The sequence below is a fragment of the Brugia malayi genome (genome assembly GCF_000002995.4).
Source record: "Brugia malayi strain FR3 genome assembly, contig: Bm_v4_Chr2_contig_001, whole genome shotgun sequence".
Lineage (NCBI taxonomy): Eukaryota > Metazoa > Nematoda > Chromadorea > Rhabditida > Onchocercidae > Brugia > Brugia malayi.
Window position 1 is genome coordinate 3,027,106 of NW_025062476.1, and position 20,488 is coordinate 3,047,593.

Here is a 20,488-nt window from a genome sequence, read left to right on the forward strand (position 1 = left end):
CCAATAAAACTTTAATATAACGTCATCGTGTTCCGGGGTACCTGATTTTCTTTGCCTTCCTAATGAATGCAATTATCAAAACTATTGACGATTTTTTCTTGTTTGCAGCTAAAGTTGTGAATTATGTTACTATTGTAGTGGGAAGATTCGATTAGGAAATTTTGATGCATATGTAAGTTTTTGTTTTTGTTTTTTTTTTTTTTTTTTTTTTTTTTTTGTGGAAGTAGTTCTGAGTTACCTATTAATGATTGATTCAGGTAAACTATCATTGTTGAGGAGATTTATCAAGTATTATTAGGATTAATTTAGATATAACATACAGCTCTCGTTCTTTTCTATTCTACTCTGAACTTTATGTGATTGCAACTCGCTCCATCGATTTTGGCCAATAAGTTATAATAAATAAATTTGCAACTAAGCAAATCATTGCTAATTTCAGTGATTAAAAGTTAAGATTTTTTTTTTTTTTGATTATTAGAAGGGAATGAGGCGTGCTGATTTGTTTGGTTGAGAAAATTATAAATACAAGAAGATTACTTCAGGATACGTCGTTTATCTTATGATTCGGGCACTGCCAAAGAAATTCGTTTGGTAGTACGAATTAGTGGTGATCATCTATCATTGGAAGGATTACGACGAGCACTGTATAATTTCTTGTTTGCTCGAGCTAATAACGGGAAGTTTATCCTGCAGTTAGGAGTAAACAAACATGGAAGACAACCACGAGGTAAAAAAATTGAAGCGCTTTTGGATCGATTTGGACTGGAGCGTGATGAAGGACCTGGAACAGGTGGACCATTTGCTCCCTACTCGGTTATTAAACGTCTAAAAACATATGCTGATGTAGTGGAACGGCTAGTTGACATAGGTTTAGCATATCGATGCTTCTGCTGCGATGATACATGGAAGGAAGTGGATCCAGTAAAGAAAGAACGTCCAAAACTACTTCCCTGTTTGAAGGAATGTTTCACGAAGACACGCAGTGAGTCCAAAAGTATGGTGTTCGACGGTATGCCACATGTTGTCCGTCTAAGAGTACCTAACCGAGCATACTTTTATAAGGATGTCGTGCACGGTGAGTCATCTAAACGTTTGCCCGCGACGGATCAGCTACTGCTCAAACCAGATTTCGTCCCAACGTCATTTTTTGCTGATACTGTTGATAATCATACCCTTTGTGCTAGTCATTATGTTGCCTCTTCCTCCCGTGATTTTTTACAGCTTCCCATCTATGAAGCTTTGCAGTGGTGCTTACCGACATTTATAAATATTGGAAATTTACGGCTTCGCAGTGGTTCACGATTACTGACGTATAATAATGCTAGAAGTTATGTTAGGACATACAGTTCAGTTAACGAATTGTCAATTTTAAATTTTTTATTAGCTGGTCGTGGTTTACGGAAGACCTGTGATAAAAATGACCGCTTGTACAGTATCGACGAAATGATTGCTCAGTTTGATATTAGCACTATTAATGATGATGCGTTATTGATTAATACGTATAAATTAATGAAACCGGAACGACAAGAAAAGTTGCTTGAACAACAACTTGAATTGGATGAAGAGGTGCGTCTCTTAGATATGTTCGACAAGGATTTTCTCGATGATATGAAATTCTCGGATTCAATGCCAAAAAGTTCATAGTTTATACTAAAATCTCTCTCAGAGATAATCTGTGGTTACTTCAAATTGAATAGAAAAAAAAGGTAGGTAGTTTTTCCGATTTGGAAAGACTTGTAATTTTTTCTAATTGGTGGCGCATAAGTTTCTTAAATTTTTTTAATTCTTGAGACAGGAACTGATTCTGATTTATTTGGACGTTTGAGATTGAATTTTTCAAATAAGCTTTGTTTGACCTGTCGATATACATATTTTTGATTTTTCTTTTTAAAATATATCGAATTGTAGTTTATGCTTGTTAACTGTTTGTTTTCCATTGTTTATTGTATAGAAATGTTGAACAGATAAACATGTTTTTTATGAGGTAATTCTCAAAATATCTGGATACGAAATTCCGCTAATATTATAATATAATGTTGTATTCTATTCGTCAAATCGCTGTGGTGTCTGAAAAGACTTCGGAGAATTTCTTCCTAAAACCTTTAAAACCAGAAGGAATCAGTGTGTGTAGAAAATGTTTTAGCGCTTCCAACTGATTGTGATTTAGGATTTACGATGCACTAATATAAAGAAGCGAAGTGTAGGGCGAATATGTAGTCTGTTCTTTAGTGCTGTAAATTTGTCACCTGTGTAGCCATTATTTGAGGATGACATATTTAAATAAAAGCATCTTGCTGACTCAAATTAAGCATTGTTGGTGTCAGTTTATCACAGATTTCTTCTAAACTCTGTTTAAGATATAATGCGTAACGATAACAGTTATAAACTACGAGAATTTTTGAAGAGAATTAGAGATTCGTATGCGGATTACGACGATTACTGGGTTGAAAAATTAGTGAAGGCCATACCGAAAGGTTGTTCATTTTGCTCTACTTTAAAAATTTGCATTGCCGTATAAAAGATGCGAACAAAGGTACACTAAGATTATCGTAGAATTCTTCTTTTACATTTGTTAAAAAGTTAAGTGTTGTTTGCGGGAGGGAACCAATGTTTTCACTTTTATGTTAAATGAACTAATATTTAATGAAAGAGCAACTTTCATGACGAATGGGAAGAATATTGCCATTGCATAAATTTAAGGCATATTTGGAAAAAAAAATTGAACTCTATATCGAGTAAATTAAATTCGAGATTCAAGTTGGCCAATATCATGTTTATAATAAAATCATACTCCACTCAATGATTTCAGGCAATGAAACAAATGATGCATTAATTGAGTCACTGAAATTTGGAACAGACGACAAACTATCAAATCAAAGCAACTTCTATTTCATTCATCTCAGTTTAATCAAAGAGGTTAGGTTTATGTGAATGGTGGACAAAGTGAAGAGTGATATATTTGCATAGTCATTGTATAGAATAAGTTAAATTAAAGAGGCAGAATAGAAGCAAACTAATATATGTCAAATGTAATCTGAAACTTTGGAAAAAAGTTGGAAAAAGTTGTAAACCTATTCAAATTTGGGTTTAAGTTGAATTTTTTTTCAGCAGTAATGAAGTATTTTGAATTATTGGTAATTTTTTTCTTATATATTATCAAGGGGGATATAGATTTTAGTAATTTTTTAGATAATATCAAGTGGAGATAAGGATTTATGGAATTGTGATTTTATCAGGAATGTTGTGCGGCAAATTTTGACCGATATAACTTTTGATGGTTCGACAGTAGTTATGAATGCTTTATTTGCGCTTTATTATGAGTTGGAAGAAAAGAATTTTTCTTATGAAGATGAAGGTATTGTGCATTTCGTGGGTTTGATAAGATCTGTTAACGGAATCTTCCAAATTCAACTTAAGGTTGTTTTCGAATTTTTCAGTTCTCGAGTATTATTAATTGGATCAGAGGTAAACTATACCTAGTTGAAGGTATTTTAGCTTGCAAGAAGTTGGGTTAGCGAATTATAGGCATGAGTGACTTTTGCGCTTCGATGTATATAATCATTGTCAAATGAAACGATTTAAATGAAATAATAGCGAATATAATCAGCCTTTTTTAGGAGGTTCATATATATCCATATGCTATACTAGCGTTTCCTTACTGATCCATAATTTGATCTAACTTTTTTTTTTTCAGAGATAGTTCAGAAAGCTCTTCACTTGTTGAATGACAGTATAGATCCAGCTCTGAATGTAGTTATTTGTAGTTATCTAGACAAAATATTTGCAAGAAAGTATAACACATCTTGGGCTTTTGCCATTGTTGAGCTATTGAAGACGAGCGGTTCCAAAGCATCAGATTCCGCATGGCGCATGAGGTTAATTTATTTTTTCAATTTAAATTTACAGTGCATGCATAATTGTGCAATTTCAAAAACATTAAATGTTGATCACTTATTGTAAATGGCTTTTTGATATATTTTATGGTTTCCATCTGGGTTCTTCTTCCAGATTATCGCAACTGCTATTACACGATCCAAGTCTCATATCTGTGAAGCAATCAGAAGAAATTTTTATGTTGGCAAAAAGTCTTGAAAACCGAACTCAACATATCAACGTCTCTGAATGTGAAATTATATCGATGAATTTCCATTTTTGCAAGCTTTTGGCCGAACTTGTGTAAGTGAAACATTGCACCCTGATCACGAATTTTTTTTTTTTTTTGTAAATTGCTTTGAACTGAAATAGCTAGTTTGAGAATATTTTTGTAAAGGAATTCATAGTGTTGAAATTAAAAAGTTAAACTTCATTAAAAATTCAAGTTTTGCTATTTTTTTTTTTTTTTTTGATCAGTTCTATTTTCATCACTAAAAATCGATTCTATCTCACCCTCTTCAGACTTATTTATATCCATTTTTATTAAAGTTCAAAACCGTTCATCTTCTGATTGAGTAGATTTGATTTAAAAGAATTCAATGACAAAATGGTCTTTGATAGGATAGAATGACATGGAAGAATATTCCTCCCGATGGAATTTAATACTTGCAGACAGCAAAAGAAAATGAATATGGAAATATTTTTCGATGACGACTGGCGTTGCATTCATATCAGAAATGAGATTTTATTGCATTTAATTGCTATGTGAGTTTTTCATTGCTGTTTTGTTTCACTATTGTTTTCAAGTTTAGCAGATGATTAGTTTGATAGAATTTTCACTGATTATATTTTTGTTATAATTCTGTTCCAATGTGTAATTAATTGAATAATATGAAAATATCAATTAAAAAGTTATGAAGTGAACAGCTCAGTAATTATAGTAGAGTGAATTACAAATTTTTAATTAACCGTTATGTTTGAATTAGTTGATGAAAACTAAATGTTGAAAGTGATGAAATTTGGAAGTCATTCAGGTAATCATGTTAAAGCAGGAATAATTCAATGCAGTATTTTTGTTACTTACAATTTAACTCTTTTTTTTTCTTGGGAAATAAATATTGATTACATTTTAACTGATTCATGTGCAGTTGCTAGGCGTTAGTGATAATAACAGTTTAGGGGGCATGCAGAATTAATCAAGGCTGTATGGGACACTCCAAACTTACGCTTATTGGATTTGGTGGAAGTTGGACATCATTCTGGTAGAGGTGATTATCTTTTTATTTAACAGTTTTACATTGTTTGATCCTCTCCTTTTTTATATCACAAATTTCCATTTATTTGCTTAGTGTTATCTCTAGTTCTTGCTCTTGAGAAATGCAGTTTTACACTGTTTCATCTTTACTTTTCATGTTCAAACCTGTCAAATCCGTTTGTTTTTTTTTTAATTTTTTACTTCGTATCACGGATACAAAAATGGCTACGTCATTTCTAATTATCATTATTTTTATTACAGATTATACATTTACATCATACATCAAGTTTTGCAGATTACTTTGATCGAGGTCTGTCCATATTATGCGAAGAACGTAACACATTATCAGCTTGCAAATTTATCGCAAGCCTTAAAAATCCATCCTTGGCTGCACTAAGTTCTTTGTTTGATGCTTTGGAGCTTCACGATATGGTAGGTATTTACTTGCAATTATAGGTTTGTCACCAATATGTAGTAACAGTTTCCAATTTAAGAAGACGAAGAATTCAAAAGATTAAATAAATTATTTGCATTTTATTACAAATTTAATTTTCAGACAAATCCATTGGTTTTAAATGTATTACTGCAAAAATCGGAAGCTTGGAATAGCAAAATTATTCCGATCATAGCTTCAAAAGTCGCCGAACAACTTACCTTGCCAAAATGGGAATGCAGAGATAATGCCTTAAGTCAGTTAACAGTGCTAGTTAAATATGGATACAATGGATCTGGTAAATTTTAAATCCATTATAACCGATCTCTAACTGTTAATGACTGTATTGGTCATGCTGCGATAATGAAGTAAACGAAGGTATTTCTTAAAGTAATTAATTGATTGACTGTCATGACAGAAATTGAGACTAAGTCATTTCAGACTCAATATTAATTGTTTTTTTTCTAGAGCTGATACCGTGTATCACTGATATGGTGAAGAATGATGAAGAGCCTTATGTCCGAGGCGAAGCTCTGGCTTTGTTAAATCAAATTGGAAATCGAACGGATCTGAATAATTTAGCTGCATCTGTGCTACTTTCAGATTCCGATTCGGCTCCAAGGTCGGTTTTACTTTCTGAGATATTTGCAGACGGAAATTAGCCCTCTTCTGAGTATTTTGTTTTTTTCAACTGAAATCTGTTGTATTTGTTGTTCTATATTTATGGATAATTTTTAGGATTGAGGCTGCTCAAATACTACGTAATGGTCTACCACAAACGGAAAAGCTTTGTCTTGACGTAATACCGAAAATTTTGTATGATGAAGATATCGCATTGCATCGTATAGTTATCGATTTGTGTGCTGCCTTAGTTATCGATGATAGAAATGAGGAATTGAAAGGTTTACTGCTAAAATTTCTTGAGGTTAGTCTTGCTGATTACGTTTTACATTATTATCATTGTTTCTGGTTAAAGGAGTACTATTTGTAAATAGCTTTTAAATTTTTTTTTTAAATTTGTAAATTTTGTAAATTTTTTGTAAAACTTTTAAACTTGTAAATGATAGATTCATTGGAAGTCATAGAATTTATATTATTAGAACATGATCTGTAATGCAATCATCTAAATGAGTATCACTTGGTAATATTATGCGAAAATTATAATTTAATTGACATAGACCGTGTTTCATTTTTAAATAGAAATTTGTAGCAAGATGAAGTAGACTGTTACGAGGAATTGAGTGAAATGTTATATGGAAAAAGCAAGGAATTGGAACAAAGTAAAGATAACGATGATTTGGAGTATATATTTAATGTTTTGGCAAAGCAAGATGACGAAGATTTTGATAAGGACTGTTACGATTTATAAACATCCACTTTGACTTAATTCTTGTTTGTCAGTTGAAGTGATATTGAACTGCATGAAATAAAAAAAGATTGTTTTACTAGTTAAAAAGCAGTTTCGATGCGAAATTGATTTATTTCCGTAATTGTTAAACAGATATTTAAAAAATAATATATACTCAGACATGTTAGCTTCATCATCTAAGTCAATGATATTGCTCTCTTAACGTTTTCTCTTTTTTCTAAATCGCAAATCTGATCTGAATTTTTGCTATTTTTAAAGATCTCATGTTTTAAAAATGTTAATAATTGTATGTATCTGATTATGATTTTATAACTCTTTTTATTTTGTAATTCATAACTCATTATTTCCTAGTAATTCATAAATCAATTATTCGTTCGATGTATTTCTCATTTTATATTTGCCGAAATACCCGAACTAAAATTCATGAGGAAGTAAATGCAATCCTTTTGCAACAATGTATTGATAATCACTTAAATTTGATAGCAAAGTTATGAAAAATAATGTCAGACAGAATGTGAATTTATTAAATTAATTGAATCAAAACTCGAATAATTGTACAAGTAATCATTAATTTGCATAATGTTATCCTTGAAGTTAGTGTAGTGTTTCTGTTTGAAAGAAATACGACCAATTTAACTTTTGCTGCTTGGTGGGAACCTCCAAGTTGTTTAAAACGATAAGAATTGAAATGAGTGGGAATAATTTAAATAACTATTCAGATCTCAATGCTCTCTCTTTCTTTTCTGCGCAGCTGTGCATTTCAAATTTCCGATAAACCAGAAGGAATTAATTGAAGTCTTATAAATTCTCAGGATTAGAAATTTCCATATCTTAAAAAGTAGGTTTAGAATATAATAATTATAATAGAGCAGAATTGTAGTATTTTTACTTCCTTGCAGTTTATACATTTCTTTTAATTTTTGTCTCTGCAAATTCTCAAAAAAAAAAAAAAAAAAATTAATTACTATTATAAATTCATCTTTTGCAATCAAATAGTTAACACTTTCAAGTGGGAAATTAATCTACTTTTGTTATTTCTATTTTAATTTTCGTTCACAATCATCAATTACTTTCCGATCTTTATGCCATCTTAAAATAGTTTTGAGTAAATTCAACTGGTATATCCTTGTTACTACTTGTGAAATTTTTATTAAAAGATCAACAAAACATCAAACTATCTGATCTTATTAATTCTCCACATATATCCACAAAAAGGGGTTATCCCTGTCATAAATTTGTTCTTCCACAGTTTTTACTTATCACTTCCCGTCTTCCCCTATCATTGATAAAAGAATTGGTACGGTTGGAAAATTAGGATTAGAATAATTTTGAAGAAACTATGGAAGCAACTTCAATCTGCATAAATAATTTAATCAAATATTCGAATTGTTTGGTTTTCTTCGCCCTTTCGTAGTGTTCATCTCTTTGATATTGATGAATATCCATCTGTTGGATGTTTAGTGACACAAATGTTGACATGCAAATGAGATAAAGCCTATTGTAAAGACCTCAGTTGTCCTTATCACAACTAATTACAATCATAAAATTATTTTATATCAACAACAATACGGAATTAATTATTCCTCATATTTCTATCAATTGCTTCATCAAATGCAGTGTTGTTTATAAATAAATCAAAGAAGGAAGTGTATTGAGGATACAAATGTATAGTTAAAAGAAAGTTAACAAAAATTTCTGTATAACTGTCTGATTTACTTAATTTTTAGACGGATGTCTGATTTACTTAATTTTTAAACAATGAAAGTTAGCTTAGAAATACTTAATTACTGGTTAGACAAGTGGATAGCAGATTGGATAGAATAGAATGTTACAGAATGAATTAATTCAATGAAATAATGAAATGATTCAGCAATGGAAGGCTTTTAATTTAAAATAAGTAGAGGAAGATTTGTAGAGAAAATATTTTTCTCTATAGAAAGAGAATATCTTTCCTTCTCTTTCTCTAAAGAGAAAATATTTTTCTATCAAGAAAACAAAAATTTAATATTTGTATGAGAGATGACTGACAATTCCTAACATATAATAATACATTTACATTCAAACATTAACATATACATAAAACATACAAAATTTAAATGTATCACAACTATTGCTATGTAGTGCTTTAAATGTTACCTTTATTAGCTTACATATGCTTACACAAGTAAAGTATACTTGACATAATTTTTTATCGGAACTACCCATTATATGCTTCCTACTCTTTATTTCCATAAATAATAAATCAATTTCATGATTATATAAGTGAAATAAACATATGATAACTGAAGAGGAAAATGCTTCCCTAAAAGAATTTAATCCAAATATTTCTGAACAATGTTTGAAAGCAATCATAACAAATCAAAATTAACAATTCAAATGAAATCAAAAAAAATGTATAAACAAATGAAATCAGTGGAATTTGTTGACATGTATTTGGTTTTGATTGAAATTATGAACGGAAGAGATGAAAATTGTATCATTTTCGTGAGTTATCGTATCCTTTCAGACATTCCCTGAAAAATATATTTGCTATTGTTGATGAAAATTAATAGTAATATTAAACTAATTGCATAGTTATATTAAAAATTATGAATGTCAACCTTTTTGTTTCCTTTTCTAATGGTTTGTATTATTGGAAAGTTACTTCGCACTTTTTCGTAAAATCATAAAATCCTTTAATTATTGTCAGTCCTTTTCTCGTTTGTCATCTTTTGATTGAAGTATAAATAAGATTGAAATTAGCTTATAGTAAGACTGGAAATGTTATTTGATGTGTTTGCTTTACCATAGTTTTAATTATAAAGTAGAAATTATTAACCAAATGTTTGTTGGAGTAATTTCTATTCGATTTTCTTCTGTAAAAATTTCTTGGGTTTCATATATGCATCATAAAAGTATCGTATGAAAAGTACAGCAAATGAAGAATAAATCGCAAAACCAAGTGCCAAATTATCCATCGACTGCTGGCAAATCTATGAAAATTTTGTAACAATTCAAATTTACTTTAAAAATGAAAAAGTTCAACTAATAAAATTTCATTAAACAAAACATCCATGGAGATGATTAGTGGGCATTTACAGGAATTTCAGCAACACTTTTTGATACAACGATAATACATAACCATTGTACATTATTAGCCTTACAGAAGGAATGCTTATGATAGGAATCATTAAATTACTGAATCAAATTCTTTATTTTACTGTTGAACTTCGAAGCATTTATTGGTTATAATATCCGATAGTACTTTATGTTTAAAAATTTCGAAACATGAATTTCCATATACTTTGATACGACTCTTATATCATATTAAAATATAACTTGGTCAGTTTTTATCTCAAAATATATTTTTTATATTAATAATGGGTACTTTTTTCTTTTTTTTGTGATCGGCAAAAAAAAAAAATAATATCAAATTATTTTTTTCTTCTTCTTCCTAAAAAAGTTATTAAATTATTTTCTCTTCTCTCCTTAGAAGTCTCATATTTTGAAAGTAGTAAATTAGTTTTATTAAATTAGTAAATGTTCGAGTTTTGACTTTTATTAATAGATTAGAATGATACCATAACTTACAGCATTTTTGAGCTTCTGTTTTAGTACCACTATGGAAATGAGAACACCAACAAGCATTTGTGATGTTTGTAGCACAGTAACAAACATTGAAAGTAATTTCGGTAGTCGAATACCTAATGCTGTGATGGAATAGTATGCATACATTATAGAATGTACAAAGAAATTCATCATTATGAACCAACGACCAGAAGCTGTTAATTCGATTGCTGAAAGTGAAATTATCACTCACATTTTTTATGCTTAGTGATAATAAGACGAAAGTTTGGTATAAACATCTATTCAAAAGTTGTGATACAAACAAACAAACAAACAAAAAAAAAACTTCGAAAAAAGAGAAGCCAAGAAGATAAGGAGATCATGTGGAAATAATAGCCATAGCTTTTTTAATTATAATTTAATTTTAAAAAACGAACAAAATTAAAAGTAAGCAAAAATTGTTCACCTGCATTCCAACTATAGATAAGAACTACAGCATGATGATACCAGTGCAAAAATATTAATGGCTTCTTACGCATCAACAAAAAAATCGTATCACCAAGTTCAACAACTTTCGATGTCGCAAATGCGAAAGCCCATACAGCGGCTGGTTGAAAAGGTGAAATTGAATAGCAAACTGAATGCACAAATGGACGTGTGGTTAGAGTACTGTAAAATTCTTCCCCAAATCTAAAAAATTTTTTAAATTACATAAAATAAAAAGAAAAAAAGATCATTTCATCAGTTCATTTCTTCTTTTTTACTATAAATTCTATTTTTATTACAATCTAAACTATTCATATCAAATAAGTTGTGAAGAGAAATTTTTCAATATTCTTAAAATGAATTATATCAACGTCACTTTTTATAAACTTTATACCAACAAATTGTTAGTGATGTGAATTAATGAATTGTTGGATGATCACAAAAAATCATTCTGTTAAAGCTATCAAAAAAAAAAAAACTATGAAATTTCTTATTTACCTGTTAAAAAAAAAAAAAAAAAAAAATGAACTGTCGTGTTTATTCCCTTTTTTTCAAAATAGTACAATTATTTTAGATTTTAAAAATTTCGAATACAAAAATTTAATTTCTTTCCTTTACCTGATTGTTGCAATAAGACTGAATACAGAAAGGATTGCATTCCATATGCATAATGGCAATCGAAGATTCCAAGCTTTCCGAGTTCGTTGATAACGTTGTAAAGCATGAATTAAACATACATAAATAATAGCTATATATATTGAAGTGCCCCAATGCTATAATTTTTGAATTTAAGAATTCAGATAATCTGCAATAAATGAAAAGAAAATTGAACAGTAAATAAAGATAAATTTATTTATTTTTTGTTATCTATAAATAAATGTTTTAATAAAATATATTACAATTTGAAACTAAAAGTTAAGAAACTCCACCGCTTCCTTCTAGCCATCACTTTACTTCAATTTTGATGCAAATTGTTCATTTTCCTCCAATGAAAAACAAGATTCTTTTTTAATTATACCCTAATTCAGATCATCATATAGTTTTAAAAAATTAAATTACAATACAAATCTTTCTCAATACAAATCTTTCTCTCTCTTCAATTTCTAAAAATTAAAATCTATTTTGTACGACAAGCATTTTTTTTTTCTTTTCTTTTTTTTTGCTTTTAATTGGATCGGAAGTAATTGGAAATAACATTTAAATTAGAGAATATAAGATATGTATCAACTAAAATTTCTTTTCTTTCTTCATATTAATATTAAATGATACTTTAATATTAATAATATTCTATTTACATAGCTAAACAATTGAATATGTTTGCTTATCAGACAATATTGTTTATTGTTAATCATAGTAGTAATGATAAAACAATAACCAAATGATCATGATAAACATTAATAGCGAAGAATGAAAATAAGTAATTATATAATTATGCTACTTTATTTTATTCGAATAGACAACAAAAATTAAATGCTATTCATTTATCATTTCTATTTTTTTATCAGTAGCGATATGGTTTTTTAAAGATAATATGGTTGTGTATAATAATCATATCCTACTTTACATACATTTAAATTTTAAATGGCATATTTTATATATTCGTGCTGCCTAGTTTTTAATAGGTGCTAAAATATACCAAAAAAAGATTTAACCAATGCCAGAAACTTTCATAAATAAACTGAGAGAGAAAGAAAGGGAGAGGGAGGGAGAGAGAGAGAGAGAGGGAAGGAAATATAGACGAGCATTTGTTCATTTTGAAAAAATTGTGGACAGGATGAAATATCGATGATGTTATTGAATTATTAATGAAATAGGAATGAAAAATTTTCCCCATTTAATTGAAGAAACATACAAATATACAATTCATATATATTCAACTTTAGAAATAAAAAAAATTATACCTAGCCTACTAATAACATTTGCAATACTTTACTTCTTTTTAAGTGATAATTAAATTTTCAGCACTACTGAAAAGTCAGTGCCTTTTTGACGAAGCAGAAAAAAAAAAAAAAAAAAGGAATTTTTGAGTGCAACAGGAAATATTCAATAATACTTGGTATATTCTCAAATTGGCCAATTTCCTTTTCTGATAATGAACAGCACTAATAATTTTATACATCAAATTCTATTTTTTTAAATTTTGCTTATGAAATGAAATCTCTAAAATATTTATGTCAACTGGAAAAAGTTAAAAAGCTTGCATTAGTGCTTCAGCTGCTTTTTGTAAGTCAAAATAACACAGTTTAATCAAATGGAAAAAAATTTTCAAAATTTTACTAAAAAATGAAAGTTCGAAGCATCAAATATGTATTGCATATAACAGATTTCCTTTTATTTAAATATTTAAGTTATTTTTTAAATATACTTAATATTCAAGTTATTATTCAAGTAAGGAAGAGAAAAAAAAAAGTAAGAATTATCACAAACCTTGGAAAAGAACAGTTGTACTGCTACGGGATTCCAGTACTTCATTTCCAAATTGTAATTCAATGTATAATTATATGGTGCATAGAAAACTTTTTCAGCTGGTCCACGCCACACTTCAAATTCCGGATAATTGAAATCGGAATAGTGTTGCCGTTCTTTCATATCTTCTGACCAAGAGTAACGACCAAATAGCTCCTTTCGCCTTATCATAAATAATATTAGTACTGTTTAATCTAACATTTCGTTTAAATGGATTCAAATGGATGACAAATTATCACATCATTATATATATATGATAAGAATGCAAATAAATAAAAGAATTAAATTTATTCGAGGAAAAAAAAATTGGATTGCTAGAAAATGCATGCTGATGTTTGAAAAAAATAAATCAGTCAATTAGATTGTGCATAAAAGAATTATGTATAATCTAATTAATCAATTAATAGATTAACTTAATATCAGTATATCAGTATTAGCATATTTTCGATCTCGAATCTTAAGGGGTCAATGTTAGAGTATATAATGATGCTAAAAAAAAAAAAAAAAACAATTTCAAAATATGTAGGAATAAATGCAATTCATATTAACGCCATCATTTCTCGATCTCGAATTTCGATCATATAATTATTAAGGCCTTTAAATGATATGCTAATAGAATAAGCAAAGTGAGCAGTGCTAATGTACTTACTAAACATAATGTAATTAATTAAATATTCTGCTTTATGCTTATTTCGTTCGCACATGCACACACACACACATACACACACACACATACATACATACACTTTTAAATTCATTACATTCATTTTTTATTTGAGAGGAAAAATATGAATGAATGAATGAAGTAGAAGAAGGCAAATGAACGGCTGTTTCTTAAAATGTTTCCTTATCTAAAACGAATGTTTTAGGCAAAAAAATCCTTCCTTCCCAGCTGCACTAAACTATCAATTTCACATTAACATCTGTTTATCAATTTAATCACTGTGAGAGAGAGAGAGAAGGGAGAATAAACGGAAACTAACAAACAAAATAAAAATTACTTCACAAATTTTATAATATTTAAGAAAGCAAATTTTCCTTTCTTTTCTTTTGTGAATAATTACATGCTAAATATATATATATTTTAAAGTTACGTTATAAAAATAAATTTCAGAAAGAGAAAAAGAACAGGGTAAAACAATATTATATGATGGATAATCAAGTATAGTCTATTATCATGTATGCAATTAATTAATTAATTATTATGCTTCTCAAACTTGAGCCATATTATATATGTACATATATAATCAAATATTAAAATTATTGATATGGAATGCAAGATTAAAACATTTCACATATGTATTTGTGGGAGCTAAAATAATATATAATAACAAACTAGTAATTATCACTAAGCTGCTTATTGTTATCATATCACAATAATCATCAATATAGTTAAAACCAGTCTTTGAAGAATACTCGCAATTTATTTATTTTTAACAAATATTTAAAAATTGCTATCATAGCTAATTATTATCACTAGCTGCTATTACTACTAACAATTTATATCACATTTTCATCTTAATTATTGTCTGAAATGAATGAACGAATGAACAAGCAAGAAGTGATTCAATGTCTAAAGAATGGTCAGTTAAGATGAGTGAATGGATAAGACTAACTTTTAAAATCTTATTTTAGGATTGGGCAAATGGTATTCTAAAATATTGAATTTCTCGATTAAAATTTCTTGTGGATCTAAAATCGATAATGCAAAGTTTGATAAATGTAAAGTTATCATACCTTCCTTTTTCTTTTGTCTTCATATCTTTATATTTAATTCTTATCATTCTTGTTAAAAATATCTCACCGATGATAATGATAAGACAAGAATGACACAATTAACAGAGAAAAACTTTACTCTAAATTGACTAATGAATCATGTGATAAATACAAAAGTTAAAGTTAGTAATAAAATAGATAATCAAAGCCTTGAACTTTAGTAAATTTGAAAAATTTTTCTCTTTATTCGTATGCCATAATTAAAAGCTCCGATTATCTATGCTTCTATTTTTAGACATTGTAAAAAAAAGCGAAAGGAATATTTGCTAAACTAGCAATTATATCTTTCGGTACTCAAATATTTGATTAATTTAAAATAAGTATTACCAATATCGATCAATGAGTGACAGTGTGACATTGCAAAAGCATTAGATGGGTATTAAGCCTCACTTTAGCTAATTAATATTTTAATGAAAACTTGTAAATTTCACTCAGCTACTCAAAGTTGTTATTTTCATGTAAAGGAGAACATGTAAGCCATATAAGTTAGATTAAAAAAACGTGTAAATCATATAAGTTAGAAAAAAACGCACAAAACTACGTGTACGCATATAGTTCGAAATGTTTCTACGTAACGTAAAAGCTATATATTCGTACCAAGTATGTAGTGAAATTTATAATTTTAGTGATAAAGAGGAAATGCGTGAAGTAGATTATAATTTTATATCTTATGATAAGAGATAAGAAAGGAGTGAAATTATTTTATATACGTGAAAATTCATTCTAATTTTATATACTATTATTTGTTATTTTGATATTTAATGCTTACTGTACGATTAAATCAATTTAACTGTGTCATTAAAATAAGCAAAAACAAAGAAAATTCGCACAAAAGAAATTGGTTTCGTTTTCTCAAATCGATAATTTTGCAGAAGGTTTTCAGTTAAGCTTAAAAGACTCACGTATCCTATCAAAGACTCACGTATCCTATCAAAGACTCACGTATCCTATCAAAGACCCACGCATCCTATCAAAAACTCACGCATCCTATCAAAGACTCACGCATCCTATCAAAAACTCACGCATCCTATCAAAGACTCACGTATCCTATCAAAGACTCACGCATCCTATCAAAGACCCACGTAACCTATCAAAGACTCACGCATCCTATCAAAGACCCACGTAACCTATCAAAGACTCACGCATCCTATCAAAGACCCACGCATCCTATCTTCTCATCCCTTCCCGCCTCTCTCGTCTCCTTTTGTCCCTCTTCACTCCTCTTTCCCACGTCTCATACATCCCTAAAAACCAGGCGATAATAATAAATTGCGATACGTGGTTGACTTACATCTCATTTCTTTATTGCAAACTATTAAATTTCTTTTGAGAAGTGTGTGACACGCGCGCATGTAGACAGACATACATACATATACAGACGAAGACAAGCACGTGAATGCAACATACACAGGCAAAGAGAAGTACGTATGAAGACAAAAAGAGATACGTAACGTACCATATACAGACAAGCATTCACACGTACGGAGAATACACTCATTTATACTACTACGTCTAATATATACTTACATTTCCATTGGATCATCTCATCTCTTGATGTGTTACTAATATTCGCTTAAATTTGCTCCTTCCATCTAGCAATAACTGATATATCACAATCATTTTTATAATTAATTTCCGGAAATTCGTGCACATTCAAATTCAAAAAATATAACTTTGAATAAAAAGAAACAGAAATTTGCGCATTTCCGTTAAAATAGTAAGCAATAACTGATTAAATACCACGAATTTATGTCTCAGAAAGATTGAAATGTGTGAAAGGAAGGAAGGAAGGAAGAATCGAGAAATGAAATGAAATGAAATGAAATGAAATTTCAGTTGTAAATTGCTGAAGCAATGAAAGTAGCAGAAGGATTTCGAAATGAGCAACCATCGTCACATTTTAAAATAAATTTATTTGAGAGATTCGTTAAAGAAATGAATGAATAGCAATGACTCTTCTTCAACTCTAATATTGCTACTGCATTAACTGCAATTGCAGTAACATAATTAATGCCATAAAAAAGGCATTGCTCATCAGGCCTGATGCTTACTAGGCCACAAAAAAGGCATTGCTCATCAGGCCTAATGCTTACTAGGCCACAAAAAAGGAATTGCTCATCAGGCTTAATGCTTACTAGGCCACAAAATTAGTGAACGCATCAATCTTTACGAGCAAAAAAAAAGAAAAAATGCAATGTATGTATGTGCCAGTGTATAAATTATAAATAGCAAAACACATCCTTTTTTCATCCTTTTTTACTTTTTTCCTTTTTAAAAAGTAAATTTATTGGTGCAAAATTTGCAGATGGAAATGATTAAAATTACATGCATGATAACACTAAAAGTAGTGATAATGATAACTATGATGAATGATAACAGAAGTTTGATAGCTCTTCAATAGTAATTCAAAATTCAAATCCAAACGATTAATTAATTTATAGCTGATTGATTATTAGTACATATGAAAAGTAATTATTATTAATTATAATTTTAGATCAATTCTTTTCTTTTTATCATTTATCATTCTACCTTCTGCTACATGCTAATAATTAGCAGAAGGTAGGAGCAATGAAAATTCAGACTAAAGTTGAAAGTCATTGAAAGCTTGTAAGATGATTCCTCTCATCTATTATTTAAATTACTTCCCTTTCAATGGTAACTAAAAAAATCAAAAGAAATTTATTTGACAGAAAAAATTTTTCAAAAAATCTTTTGAAGCATTATTTTAATTTCAAACTTTTATGCATAAACTAAACTTATCAAATTATTTTTTTACTTCACTTTTTTCTCAATTTTAACTCAATATATGAGGTAGTAAGGATAAGCGAATTCAAATCATTTATTCAATAAACTGAAGTACTGAGTTAAAAGGTTCATGAAAATTTGGAACGAAATTCGAACTTACTATTTATTAATTTCAGTGAATGAATTATTGTTTGCAAAAGGGATGAAAAGATTCAATGTGACTAGTAGTAATTGATAATGTGTGATATAAAGTGATGCAAGAATTCAAGATTTTATTGATAAGTTGAAAATGCTAAGTAGTGATTATGATAAGTTCATTTTCTAGTGAATACTAAATGAAAAGTATAATAAATGATAGAAATAAAGATGAAACTTTTTTTTAAAAAAAAATTTAAAAGAGCGAAATGAACAAGAAGGAAAGCATGTATGTACACATTTCAATCATTTTTTTTTTTAGAATTAAGTAAATATTCAAACGTATTTGTTAGGTATAATCGTCTTATCATCCTTTTTAACAAATGAAATTTAAAATTATTTGGCCGTGAAATGAAATTTCAATTCAAAAACGAAGCAAATTTTATTTTACCGAAAAATGTAATATTGAAATGAAATCAGAATATTAGCAGTGCTGTAGAGCGTTTTATTTCTTCGATAAAATAAAATTAAATATTATAATAATAAATGTAAATAAATTAGTTTCAGTAAAATGCTATAATAATAATAAAGATATAACGATACGATGATAGCAAAGTATAAAGAGAAGAATAGTAATCTAATTTAAGCTTTTTTCTGGGATAAAATGAAGGAGAGAGAGAGAGAGAGAGAAATGTTTGAGGAAAAGAAAGAGCAATGATAGTATTTGTTAAATTTGAATTACTGATAGAGCATTTTGAAATTAAAATAAGCCTTATCGGGTAATTATTTTCCTTTTTAGTAAATATAGGTACAAATAATAAATTGGTGCCTCATTAGATGAGTTTGCTGTTAATGATTTTTGTTCCTTTCTATTTGCTTTTTTTCCAACATAATAAATAATTTAATGTATGTTTTAATCACTAATATATGTTAAATATTATAATTATTATTTATAGTATATGTATAAATAAATCATTTAGATAGTAAATGGACAGAAATAAATAAACAGCTTGATATATTTTCTCATTTGTCGATATGAAGAGACTTTCAAATTTAATTTAATTTGGAAATAATGATTTAAATACTCTTTCTTTTTTACATTTAAACGAAATAATGTTAAATATTTTTACTTAATTATCAGATTATTTAACTGCCTAAAATTAGAAATTCATTTTAATAGTTTAAATTTAAAATAGTAGCAAGTAGTAGCATTCGTTTTTCAGTGACATGTTTTATTGAATTTCGTTGAATTTTAATTTCCTATAGTAAATATAAATTTCATTTAATCTCAAAACGACTTGGCCAGTACAATAAATGAGTCTAGACTGAATAACATGAATAGCAATAATTTGTTGATTGAACTTTTCTCAGAAGATTATACTTAGCTATTATTTTTTATGTGTCAACATGCATAATTATATATGGCGCAAAAATGCATTAGGCACTTTTTGGTTTAGCTACAGAAATTCTTGAAGACAAATTCAAAATTGTGTTAAATTGTTTTAACTGATTTAACTTTCAAACTCTTTTAATTTTTTCTTGTCGCCCATAAACAAATTTTGTGAACTTTAACTTTGTGATGTATAACAAAAAGTAATCGAAAAGTAAAAATTCTGTGTCAACGTTAATTTATTAAATAATCGAAATTAAATGATGAATAAATAATATAAGACAGACTGTACATGCAATAAAGAATGTAATCAAGTACAAATCCCAAATGGTTTCAATTTAACAATTTAATTTTACTCACTTTATCAATTCCATTTCCAATATTCGAATACTTCATTGACCCTCAAATTGAACAAAAAAAAAAGCAATCAATAATTTATAATAATTGAAAATAGGGGAAAAAAAAAGGCAAAATGAGACGAAATATTTATGATTAATGTGCGACGAATGACTGAATAAATAAATGAAGAGATTAAGCGGCGATACATTCAACATTTGTATATTTCATTACTCACATAGGAAATTTCTATTTCTAGCACTAAATTTCATCTGTGATTAACCTCAATCTCTGGATAAGAGGGTATAAATGAAAATGGAATAGTTAAAAGGTGACTAATACTTGGATTAATATATGTTAGTTAGATGAGTTCAACCTATGAGATAAAAATGTGATAACAAATGATCAAAGGGATATTTATATTCTCTGATGATACGGGTGAGATAATCATCTAAACGGATCTAAACTATCTATTCTGATTATAAATTTTAACATACCATGATCTAACTTATCATCTATTCGATTATATTCTCCTTTCAACATTTTACATTAGAAAATATTTCTTAAAACTCTTTATAGTTATCATCAATTGATTGATTACATGATGCAGTATAATTGTAAAAATTATGTAATAAAACTTAAATATGATATTTACATATCTCTGATATTTATACAAAG

At 28.4% G+C, this 20,488-nt stretch overlaps 3 protein-coding genes across 4 annotated transcripts; 2 read left to right on the top strand and 1 right to left on the bottom strand.

Annotated features, from left to right (window-relative positions):
- Positions 1–164: 164 nt before the first annotated feature.
- Bm14742 lies at positions 165–1,644 on the top strand (the record flags this gene model as incomplete). Of its 2 annotated transcripts, XM_043078256.1 has the most annotated exons (3): positions 165–172; positions 543–1,075; positions 1,385–1,644. In XM_043078256.1, 3 exons carry the CDS (start codon positions 165–167, stop codon positions 1,642–1,644), a joined length of 801 nt encoding a protein of 266 aa, XP_042934190.1. The 2 variants fall into 2 exon arrangements, with proteins under 2 accessions (XP_042934190.1, XP_001892110.2); XM_001892075.2 differs by having other exon boundaries at positions 543–1,644.
- Positions 1,645–2,362: 718 nt separating this feature from the next.
- On the top strand, positions 2,363–6,930 carry Bm10364 (glutamyl-tRNA synthetase, putative; the record flags this gene model as incomplete). Its single annotated transcript, XM_001892074.2, has 12 exons — positions 2,363–2,474; positions 2,810–2,916; positions 3,190–3,355; positions 3,695–3,875; positions 4,009–4,176; positions 4,546–4,638; positions 5,053–5,141; positions 5,424–5,560; positions 5,685–5,859; positions 6,030–6,183; positions 6,300–6,486; positions 6,772–6,930. The coding sequence occupies 12 exons, from the start codon at positions 2,363–2,365 to the stop codon at positions 6,928–6,930; spliced, it is 1,728 nt and encodes a 575-aa protein (XP_001892109.2).
- A 2,840-nt stretch (positions 6,931–9,770) lies between these two features.
- Bma-elo-9 (putative 34.1 kDa protein C40H1.4 in chromosome III, putative) lies at positions 9,771–13,551 on the bottom strand (the record flags this gene model as incomplete). The annotated part of the gene is made up of 5 exons (XM_043078257.1): positions 9,771–9,902; positions 10,501–10,706; positions 10,943–11,166; positions 11,581–11,735; positions 13,390–13,551. The coding sequence occupies 5 exons, from the start codon at positions 13,549–13,551 to the stop codon at positions 9,771–9,773; spliced, it is 879 nt and encodes a 292-aa protein (XP_042934191.1).
- Positions 13,552–20,488: the final 6,937 nt, after the last annotated feature.